At 47.0% G+C, this 11036-nt stretch overlaps 1 protein-coding gene across 1 annotated transcript in view; it reads left to right on the top strand.

The window, feature by feature from the left end:
- Positions 1–11036, top strand: part of ANKRD27 (ankyrin repeat domain 27 (VPS9 domain)) — a 53599-nt gene that overhangs the window by 5217 nt on the left and 37346 nt on the right. Inside the window, 9 exon segments of the mRNA XM_006867385.1 lie at positions 2498–2608; positions 4468–4624; positions 5797–5951; positions 6481–6540; positions 6631–6684; positions 6797–6862; positions 6957–7033; positions 7697–7818; positions 8957–9035. Of these exon segments, the coding sequence (XP_006867447.1) occupies positions 2498–2608; positions 4468–4624; positions 5797–5951; positions 6481–6540; positions 6631–6684; positions 6797–6862; positions 6957–7033; positions 7697–7818; positions 8957–9035 (881 nt within the window).

Raw genomic sequence — 11036 nt, 5'->3', positions numbered from 1 at the left:
AGGTTTCGCCTGACTCTCATAGTTGCAGGGGCTGAGGCTTGATAAACCCACAATCAGCATTTCAGATGGCAGGCTGCTGACTAACAGGCTGCAGAGGCCACTGGCTCCAGTCCAAGGAACCAGTGGTAAGATGATGACTAGCCAGCTGCAGAATCCAGATCAGCAAAGAGCCGAGTGAGTTTTGCCAGAGAATCCATATATACTGGAAGCGGCCCAAACCCTCCAGGAAACTTGTTAGTTGATCTGTTTATAGCCGATCTCATCATGAGGAATAGCTATGTCTTAACTTCCAAACCACTGAGTATCATGGCCCAGCCATGGTGATGCACAACCTTAACCATCCCAGGGATGTGGCAACCAGGGCAGGCAGAGAGCAGCACTGAAGATGGAGCTCTGTCCCATTGCTGTGTTGTCCCATAGCCTTGCTGCTACCTGGTCAGCGTAGTGACCACAGCCTGTCATCGTTGCACATTTTAGATTGAACCTACCCCAGAGAGAGCCTGGCTGCCTGAGACATCTCTGGTGTGGGTGGCAGCCTGCGATAGGAAACTGTTTCTATAGCCCCTTGTGGTTTCTGCCTTAGTTATATCTAGTGCTGGCTTTAACAGAAATACACATGGATAGCTGTAACAAACAAGTTTTGTTTCTCTAAGTTTAGGAGACGAAATCTAGGTATTGAATGGGACTGTACGGAAGGGCTGGAAGAAGATCCTTGTCCCTTAGCTTCTGCTCTTGGACATTTTCAAGTGGCTTAGCATCTCTCTTTCTCTATCTCAGTTGGCTGGCGTGTGTTTAATCTCTTGTATGGTATACCCCCTATACTAATGCCTTCTTACTAACAGAGACAACCCATTCTCAGATGATACCACAGGTGTAGGAGTTGGAAATTAGAATTACTATGTATGTTTTGGGGGTACGTAATTCAATCCACAGCACATCGTTTCCTTATAAGATTATGATCACAACTAGAGTTTTGTCTTTTTTAAATTGTTATATTTTCTTGTTGGATTGTCCTCTTGTTTGATCATTTTACAATGTCCTTCCTTCCTTGACATTTATGCTGATTCTTGTGTTTAATATGATTTTATCAGAAATTAATATTTCTACTTTTTTTTTTTTTGGTTGCCATTTGCTTGATGACCCCCCCTCACCCATCCTTTGATTGTTAGCTTATTTTTGTCTTTGAGTCTTAAGTGTATCTTTTATAGATAGCGTATTGATGAGTCATATTTTTGTTCTTTTTTTTTTATGGTGGTTGAAGTGAACGTTTACAGTGCAAATTGGTTTTCCATTCAATAATTCATGCACATTTTGTTTTATGATATTGATTACAATCCCCACAATATAAACAGCACTCTTCCCACTTCCTCCCCATGCTTACTATTATCTTTCGTCCTTCTTTTGTGACCCTTCCTGCCTGTTGAGCTTTATAGGGCTAAAGCAAATGCTGGCCCTTTGATCTATGGTTGGGTGACTGTTCTAAGGAGTGTGTACTTCCTTGGTATTATGGTGTTAACTAGTCACTTTACAAGTCTGTCTGTCATTTGGCTGAGAGTTGAGAGCCACAGGGGTGAGTTCAAATCCAGGCTTGACAAAGGGCCATAGTCTCTGTCAGGCCAGTAAACCTGGTCTTTTGTGTGATTGGGTTTTGCCTCACATCTCCGACCCGACACAAACACTCTCTGCTCAGGACCTCCTACTGCGATTCTGATCAGAGTGGTAACTGGGCACCATCAGGGTCATGGAGACTGGGCTTCACACGGCCCATTAGTTCTCTGGACTAGTTGCTTCTTTGCATCTTGGATTTTCTTCACTCTTCTTTGCTCCAGATGGTGAGGGACCCGTGGACAGTTGTACCTCAGGTGGCTCTTCACAAGCTATGAAGACTCCGGTTACTGTTCACTAAAGCAGGATGTAGAACATTGGTTTTGTGAACTGTGATGTGCCAGTTGTCCTTAATTTCCCACCCACCCCCAACCAGACTACGGTCCTGAGTCCCCAGTGACTCATCCTCTCAAGGTGTTGGTTTATAAGCTAAGAAGTTTTCTGTGCGTTCTACTACGTTCATGGATATATTTGCAACACATATAAACACAAAGGCAGATATATCCTCTGTCAAGCCTATACATACAAGAGGACTTCAAAAGTTTGGGAAAATTCCGTTAACTTTAATTCCATTTTTTTTTTTCTCAGACTTTTGATGCCCCCGCATATTTTTGGGTTTATTTTTTAAACTGGTGGGTTTGAACCACTCACATTACAGTACAGTGCTTATCCCACAGTGCCATACCAGGGCATCCAGCTTTTAAAGTGGAAGCAAGTACATTTTGTCTGGGGGAAGTGAGGTGGGGCGTGGGTCATCTCAGTCAGTTATCCCCCCAAAACAGTTCTAGCTGGAGTGTCTGTGGCTACATCACATCCTGTTCTGCTGAAGTTGTAAATGACCCATCTCTCGAGGGTTCATCCTCCTCCTCTTCTTCCTCACTCTTTCTTCCAGGTCTTGGTACCTTGCAGAGGAAGCCTGTCAGGCAAAATTCAGTCTGCTTGCCAGTTTGAGTCCTACGTTTTGCTACCAGTGGGAGAACATTTCCGGACCTTAGATGGAAAGGTATTCCTTGCTTCCTGGGTTAACCAGCGTCCACTCATGTGTCTGGGGGGATGGGAAGAGGACCCTGCTTCTTGGCCTTTTACACCTAAGTGAAATGATGGGTTTTGACACACAACCCTTCAGATGGGGCTGGAGAGACCCTCTGCATTTGTGAAGGGATCCTGTGAGGACAGAGGAGCTGGTAATAGTAAGGGGGCTTGGCTTCTGCCTTGGAGGGTGAGGAGGGGCCGGGTTCTCCTCCCTCAGGATGGGGTGTCTGCCCGTGAGCTCCTGGAAATCTTCTGAATGAGGCCTCTGTCACATTAAGCCATTTTCATCCCAATCATAAATTGAACACGCACTGTGAAGTTTTAGTTCTTTAAAGAGTGTCTATTTTGAAATAATTTTGAACCTACAGAAAGTTTTGCAGTAAAGTGCAAAGACCAATGGCTGTGCCTCTCCTGGAGATTGGCCAGCCGTTAAAACAGATCATGGCAAAAAATGTTACCACCTTCTCTCTATATGTCCAGATATTAAAAGTCTTGTCTGAATCTTTTGAGAATAGGTTGTAGACATTGTGTCTTTACCCCTAAATAATTCAGTGTGTATTTCCTAAGAGAAAGCATTCTCTTTATTATTTTTTTACATTTGGGAACAGTCCCTTATTTATTCGGATGAAAATGTCAGTAGTCAAGGGAATAAGCATTGTCTTATAAAACCACAGTGCAGTGGTCATATTCAGAAAATATATTGGTGTTGTGAAGTGCCATCGAGTCAATTCTGACCCATAGCGACCCTGTATAGGGTTTCCAAGGAGTGGCTGGTAAGCTTGAACTGCCGACCTTGCAGTTCAAACAGCTTTGCAGGTGGGTGCATTAACCCACAGCACCACACCAGCACTCCTGGTAGCATAGTGGTTGCAAGTCAGGCTGCGAATCTCAAGGCCAGCAGTTTGAGACTACCAGAGGGGCTATGAATGAAGTAGCATTGATAAGATACTGTTATTTAAAATATAGCCACCCCTTCTATACACATTTTCAAATTTATAGACAAAAAAATGTGTGTGTGTGTATGTATGTGTATTTTCTTTTTCAGATCCAGGGTTATATAATTGCTACTTTTAGTACCCTTTAATCTAGAGCCGCTCCTCAGTGTTTCTGTCGTTGGGGACGTTGACTTCTTGTTCTGTTCTGTAGAGTATCCCTTAGTGTGGGTTTGATCTGAGTGCAATGAGGCATTTTGGGTAGGAGTGCCCCAGGAGTAGGATTTCCTTTTCTCTGCATGCAGCCGCCTGCAGTGACCTTATCATGGTTAGCATCAGAGCATGCCGTTTTTCTAAAAGTGGAAACAGGTAGGTTCTGTGAGGGGGCCTTCATTCCAGTCAGTGCTAGCTCGGCTCCCCTCGTTACCCACAACCCGTCAGTGGGGTAAGTCTACGCTGCCCTTCTCAGTGACGCAGGGCTCACTGTAGCTGAGGCTTCTGGGTGCTGTGATCGGGAGAGGACTCCCACAGATCTGCTCATCAGAGCTGTCCGTCACTTGTTAGTGTCTTTGCTTTCTTCAGGGTACCCTGCTCTGTAGGGCACATTCTTCAGTGGAGCATAGTGTTAATCTCTATGCACGTAGGAGAAGCTTCTTAACCTTTTCCTAGAAGGGGGTAGGATTGTTTCTACTCTTAGAAACTGCAGTATCATCGAAGGATGGGCCGGGTACGGTACATGTAGCCACAGCTACCAGGCGAACTGAGAGGAAAGACAATGACACTTCAGTATCAGGCAGTGTAGGGCCAGGTGGGGAAAGGTGAGACAGGGCCTGGCTGAGTGCTGTGGAGCCTGGGCCGGGAGGGGCTGATGGTGCAGATGGTGACTTTCTTGTTCCAGGACGTTGGTATACAAGGAAACAGGATTAAACTTGGAGCTGGCTTTGCCTGTCTTCTCTCGGTGCCCATTCTCTTTGAAGAAACCTTCTACAATGAGAAAGAAGAGAGTTTCAGCATCCTGTGTATAGCTCATCCCTTGGAAAAGAGAGAGAGCTCAGGTATCTGGGGGCAGTTTGTTGAACTTCTTCTCCCTTTCTGGATGCCGCTGTTGCAAACATACCATAAAATATCCCAAACCAGAAATCCAAACCCATTGTCATCGCGAAGGTAAAGAGCCTATGTTGTTAAAATGCTGTCAAGTCACTTCCGACTCACAGCAATCCTGCATCGGGTTTCCAAGGAGCAGATGGTGGATTTGAACTGCCGACCTTATGGTTCACACTCCAGTGCTTACCCTAAAACTCCTTAAAGAGTCCAAGGCTAAATCTTTATGGGATTAGCCAGCCTTAGCAGTCTCCCTCGGAGACTTAGCAGTCAGTTGCTATGTCATGCTGTGCTTGGCGCATTGGCCGGTTCAGGTGACTGGTGGATTTGAACCACTGACCTTGAGGTTAACTGCCTAATGTTTAAGCCACGACATCACCAGGGGCTCCTTAAAATATCCACCAGGACGCTCAAATTTTGCACGCCTGTGACAGTGACTTTTCCGTAAAGCGTCACCAGGAAGCCATCCTGAGCTGAGGTGGTGTTGAGTGGGCCGTGTACTGCACAAGCCCAGGGACCAGCGATGGCACCTCTGGGGTTCGGCCTGGCTGCAGCCCTGCCTTTGTCTCTGGGTCTCAGCTTCAGGGCTTGTTCGATAGCCGGGTTGTTGGCCCTGACTTGAGAGCTGGTTGTTTTTAATGAGTCACCATTTTCCTGTCACTCCAGGAGGTGGCCATGAGGCCTGATGGTGCCCAGCGCTTTTTCTGACTCTTGGTGTCAGTTTTATTGTCAGGAATGGGGGCTCCTTCACCTGGGCCTCACAGGTCAGACTTGTAATCTCAATTGTTAAATGTCATCGGTTCTGACCCATAGCAACCCTGTATAGGGTTTGCGAGGAGCAGCTGGTGAGCTTGAACTGCCGACCCTACATTCAAACCGATTCTGCAGTCCAGTGCGTTAACTCAAAGCGCCACACCAGTAGTTCTGATTTTGTTCTAGGGAAATAACTTAAGAGGACTGGGTTCCTGAGATCCCATCTTGTCCTGGGACCAGGCTGCTCCTGGGCAGTCTCTTGACATAAGGACAACCCTCCTGTTACGCTGGAACTGTGGGTGCATCTGGTCTTGGTTGGGGCCTCAGCAAACAGTGAAGTCTTCAGCCAGTATTATTACCGTGTCTCTTTCAGAAGAGCCGTCAACACCGGTCGATCCTTTTTCTCTGAAAACCATTGAAGATGTGAGAGACTTTCTGGGGAGACACTCGGAAAGATTTGACCGGATCATCGCTTCTTTCCACCGAACGTTCCGAGAGTGTGAAAGGAAGAGCCTCCGCCACCACATAGTCAGTTGCTATGTCGTGCTGTGCTTGGCGCGTTGGCTGGTTCAGGGCACTAAGGAGCCTGTGCGGTTTACTCTGAAATTTGGTGGCTGCTTCCATTATTGGACATTTGCTTTAAATATTTCATTTTAATTATGTTAAGTGCCATTGAGTCATAATGACCCTCTATAGGGTTTCTGAGGAGCAACCTTGTAGGGTTCAACCTAACCTCACAGTCCAATGCTTATCCTCATTCTAATGATGAAAGTCTTAAAAGCTACCAGAGAAAACTTGAAAATCACAAGCATTTGTCATAAAGACGGTTACTACCGTCACCTTTGTTAACCCCAAGGGAAATAATTTCCCACCACAAGAAAGTTGAAAAAACAAAACTTCAGATTTTTTTTTAAATGGGGATGGGGATTGAGTTGATAAACTTGCCTTAGTGCTCCGAGCATGTCTCCCCACCCCCGGAAGTGCCCTTGTTGGAATGTATTTTCTGGCCTCCAGTTGTGAAGTGACCGCCGGCTCTGTCTCTGTCCCTGTCCTGCAGGACTTGGTGAATGCTCTCTATACCAAATGCCTCCAGCAGCTCCTGAGGGACTCTCGCCTGGTAAGCTGCCGGGTAGGATGTATGAAACGGAGCCTTGCCCTTTGCCCCCATGCAAATTCAAGCTCTTTAACAGTCCTCCTCTTGTCCTAGAAAATGCTGGCCAAGCAAGAGGCCCAGATGAACCTGATGAAGCAGGCAGTTGAGGTAAGAGGCTGAGGAAGGTAGCGAGAGAGTCAGAGTCCAGGGTGGCAGTGGCTGGGAGACTATCTCCTGGTAGGCCGGCGCGCACCCTGACTCGGGCCCATTGTTTTCACAGATGTACGTCCATCACGACATTTATGATCTGATCTTTAAGTATGTGGGCACCGTGGAGGCTAGTGAGGTCAGTTCTCCATCATCTTCCCCTGGGGACGGCAGACTGCCTCCTTCTGTGGTTTTTTAAGACATTTGAAGCCTCGTTAAAAATCTGTTGTCAGGATGCTGCCTTTAACAAAATCACAAGAAGCCTTCAAGATCTTCAGCAGAAAGATATCGGCGTGAAACCTGAGTTCAGGTAAGAGTTTGCATTGCAGCAGGCCAGCCTCCTGGGGGTGGGGGCAGGGATTGCCTGTGTCCCCTGTTAGGACTGGGGGGAACCGTCCTGTTAACTTCTAACCAAAACTGAAAAGCTGGAGTTGAGAGGAGACGGATTTGTAGCCAGATGTCACCTTCTGGCACCTGTGTGTGTACGTGTCTGCTAGACATGAACTAAAGAGGATGGGTTATGTACAGCGGGTGGGTCCAGAGTCACTCGGGTGGGTTCTGCAAGTGGACAGCGGCTCCTCACCTGCCTGTCGTGTGGAGCACCTGCCTCACCTGCCCAGCCACAGCAGTACCTGCCTCTGTTCATTTGACGTTTCACCAGGGTATCAAACTCTGAATGGTTTCAGCCTATAGATTCCCCCTGCTTCTTTTGTACTTGTTTTCCTCTAGAACTAAGGGTTCCTTCCCGCCCACCCCAAATTTCTGGTGCAACTGTATAACCTGAGAGCCTTGAATGGGGCCTGTGTTGTGCTACTGACTTGATCAAGTCAGATGAATTTTGTCTGTCTTGGCATATTATTTCTTGTGGTTTCTTATGAGAGCGTGATAACATGAGAGACGGCGTCACATCGAGGAAGAAGGGCCCTCACACTGTGGTCATTAGACTGTGCCCTTTGTCACGTTCTCTTTACAGCTTCAACATATCTCGTGCCAAGAGAGAACTGGCCCAACTGAACAAATGCACGTCGCCGCAACAGAAACTGATTTGTTTGCGGAAGACGATGCTGCTGATCACACAGTCTCCCAGCCAGAGAGGTGTGTGTCGAGGGGAGGGCTGGCTAGTGCGGTGTTTGTGTGTGCGCGCGCCTGTGCATGTGTGTGTGTGTGCGTGTGCGTGCGCGCGCCCTCCAGCTGGAAAGCTTGTCAAGGAGCCGTGCCACCTGGAAGAGTCTGCTGTGACTAAAGGGGGGTGCCTAGTCGTGGGTGGGCAGGCAGGTCAGGCATGATCATGGTAAGAAAGTGGTGGCAGGGACTTTAACAATGAGTCAGACTGGTGATATGTTTGTGGTTCAATTGTTTGCTATGTTCTTGTCCCTAATCGCTAATACATTCAGATTGCTCTTTTATAAACAGTATGTTTATATTGGGGCAAAATAAGTAATAAGGAAGAGGCATGTCTATATGTGTAGAGATGAAGGGGCTTCAGAAATGAAGAATGAAGAACTAATGAATTTCCCCTCACGGTTTGAAGCCCCTTCATGAAGTAAAGTGTTAATCCTATCTCTTAAATTCCAATTTCTCCCCGCACACACAAAATTTGGGAAGCCCCCTCAAACATGGTAACTGACAGCGTAAAAAAGGGGCAGGGGCTATATCTCTACACATGCTATGGTGAATGCGTAGGCTGTCGCTGGCGGGATATGCAAGAAGCCGGCGCGGTGGACTCTGGGTAAGAGGACGTTCAGGGTTCACACCTGTTCACATTTAAACATAAATGTGCGCTTGCATGACTGAAACAGAATTTCAGAATGCGAACAGTAGCTCCACAGTTTGTAAGCTAGAAATCACCTCAGAAAGAGCGGTTCTCAGGGAAAGCTGTGGGCACATCCTCATTTTTGTCCACCCTCACTGACTCCCCCAATTCCTCACCTCTCCTTTCCATGAAGGGGATAGCGCTCTGCAAATGCTAGGATTCTTGCTTACCTTAAATCTGACTTCTAAACCAGACACACAAGCATGCAGGCACATTCCTCTTGGATTGGATATGCTAGGATTCTTGCCTACCTTGAATCTGACTTCTAGAAGCGTCAGACACATAAGCATGCAGCCACATTCCTCTTGAATGTGTCATGTATCTGCAGTGGGCTTCTGTGGGTTTGAGTGCTCTGCTCTGCTTGTTGGCTCGTTTCGAGTCTCACGGCGGCCTCTGAATCCGTTCTTCTCTCCTTTTCAGTTAACTTGGAGACCATGTGTGCTGATGACCTACTCTCAGTCCTGTTATACTTGCTGGTGAAAACTGAGATCCCCAACTGGTAATGTTTTGTTAAAACACCTTTTCAAAGCGGCTGCACAGTGCTACTGTCTAGAATAAAGCCCCACGGCAGTCGAGTTGGTTCTGACTAGCAGAGTAGACCTGCTCCCTAGGGAACAGACAGCCTCATCTTTCTCCTGTGGAGCAGCTGGTGGGTTTGAACCTTCAGGCCTTAAGGTTAGCAGCTCAGTGCTTAACCCCCCATGCCACCAAGGCACTTTAATACTGGGAAGAGCTGCCTTTAATTGTGCGCCTCCTGTGGGCCTGGTACCGCTTCACCCTGCAGTGTAAATAAAGACTGTGGTTCATTAGAAGGGTGATCAGGGCGGCCCACAGTGCTGGCTTTCAGGTTTAATTGTGCGCCTCCTGTGGGCCTGGTACCCACTTCACCCTGCAGTGTAAATGACTGTGGTTCATTAGAAGGGTGATCAGGGCGGCCCACAGTGCTTGGCTTTTGGGTTTAAAACATACTGTTGCTCAGCGGGAAGCTGCCACTGCTCTGTCAAACCCCAAAGCCCATCCTCAGCTCAACAAGGCGCACTCTACCATAATCGGCTTTCTAAAAGTTGGCCTATTCCACAAAAGTAACAAGTTGTCTTCACTGTTTGCCCCAACTGCACTGTCTACAGTCTCCCTGCCCCATGACACCGTTATGTGTTGGATCTGCCCACCAAGCTGAGCATTGATTCTGGTTTTCTAATATTTTTATAATGTTCATAACTTGATAATACATCATCCAATACGGTTCCAACTTCTGTCATAAGAAAATAGCTTTCATCTGAATAAATGAGAGCTTGATGCCATGAAGGGGTGTTTTGTGAGGTTGGGCACAGCCCATATTTGAATGGTTTTGTCTAAAAGACTCTTCTACGAGCTGTAGGTAAGCTTCACTAAGTGTGTCTTTCCTGCCCCTGCCGTGGCACCATTACATTCGAAGTTACGCAGTTTAATTCTGCATAGCTTGAGTTCTGCTGGAATATTGTCTAGGTACAAGCAGCCAGGGTCTTCGTAGCCATTCATTTATGGGTTTTTTGAAGACCACAATCTATTTCCAGTTGGTTAAATGTCCTGAGAAATGGACAAACCCGGCTCTAATTCTTACTTTGCAATACTGGTGGTGCTAACAGGATAAAAACTAGACTGCTAACCACTGTGTCGGCAGTTCAAACCCACCAGCCGCTCTGTGGAAGAAAGAGGAGGCTTTCTGCTTCCGTAAAGAATTACTGCCGTAGATGCTACAGAGAATCCACTCAACGGCACCTACAACCATGCCCCCCACCCCCTCTCCACTATGTGCCGCTCGGTTGTAAGTCGGCAGTGACTCCTTCTTCTCCCCATTGCACAGCTCTGCCAGGGAGAACATATTCTGTTTTGTTGTTTGTGTACCATGGAGTCGGTTCTGAGTAATAACCACCTTGTATAGGGTCTCCAAGAGTAGCTGGTAGTTTGAACTGCCGACGTTGGATTAGCAGTCCCGTGCTTCTCCTACAGTGCCACACTTGTTCCTGAGTGTCATTGAGTCAGTTCTAACTCGGAGATGCTGACAGGGTTTCCAAGGAGTGGCTGATTGGTTTGAACCATCAGTCTTGTGATGGGTACTCCAGTGCCTCAGCAGGCATCCTTCGCACCACACTAGTTAGTAGTACTCTAGATTCTATTTTGGTGGTGGTAGTGTACCGAGGAGTTGGTTCCAACTCATAATAAGCCTGCATAGGGTTTCCAAGGCTGTAACTCTTTACAGGAGCAGAAAGTGTCATCTGTTTTCCTGTGGAGCATCTGATAGTTTTGAACTGCTAACCTTGAGGTTAGAAGCCCGACTCATCACCACTGTGTTACTAGAGCTCCTTTAGATCTGGAAAATGCCTTCTCATACTCCACATACCATACATCCACACATTGGCCTGAAATACACAGGCAGGGTGGTACCAGATGCTAATTCATCATTGTGAGGAGATGCTAACCTCTCACCATTGTGTGGAGATGCTAACCTCTCACCATTGTG

Source organism: Chrysochloris asiatica, unplaced genomic scaffold (assembly GCF_000296735.1).
Source record: "Chrysochloris asiatica unplaced genomic scaffold, ChrAsi1.0 scaffold00104, whole genome shotgun sequence".
In the NCBI taxonomy this organism is placed as follows: domain Eukaryota; kingdom Metazoa; phylum Chordata; class Mammalia; order Afrosoricida; family Chrysochloridae; genus Chrysochloris; species Chrysochloris asiatica.
Note: the sequence above shows the minus strand (reverse complement) of the source record. Positions and strands in the feature narration are given on the sequence as shown.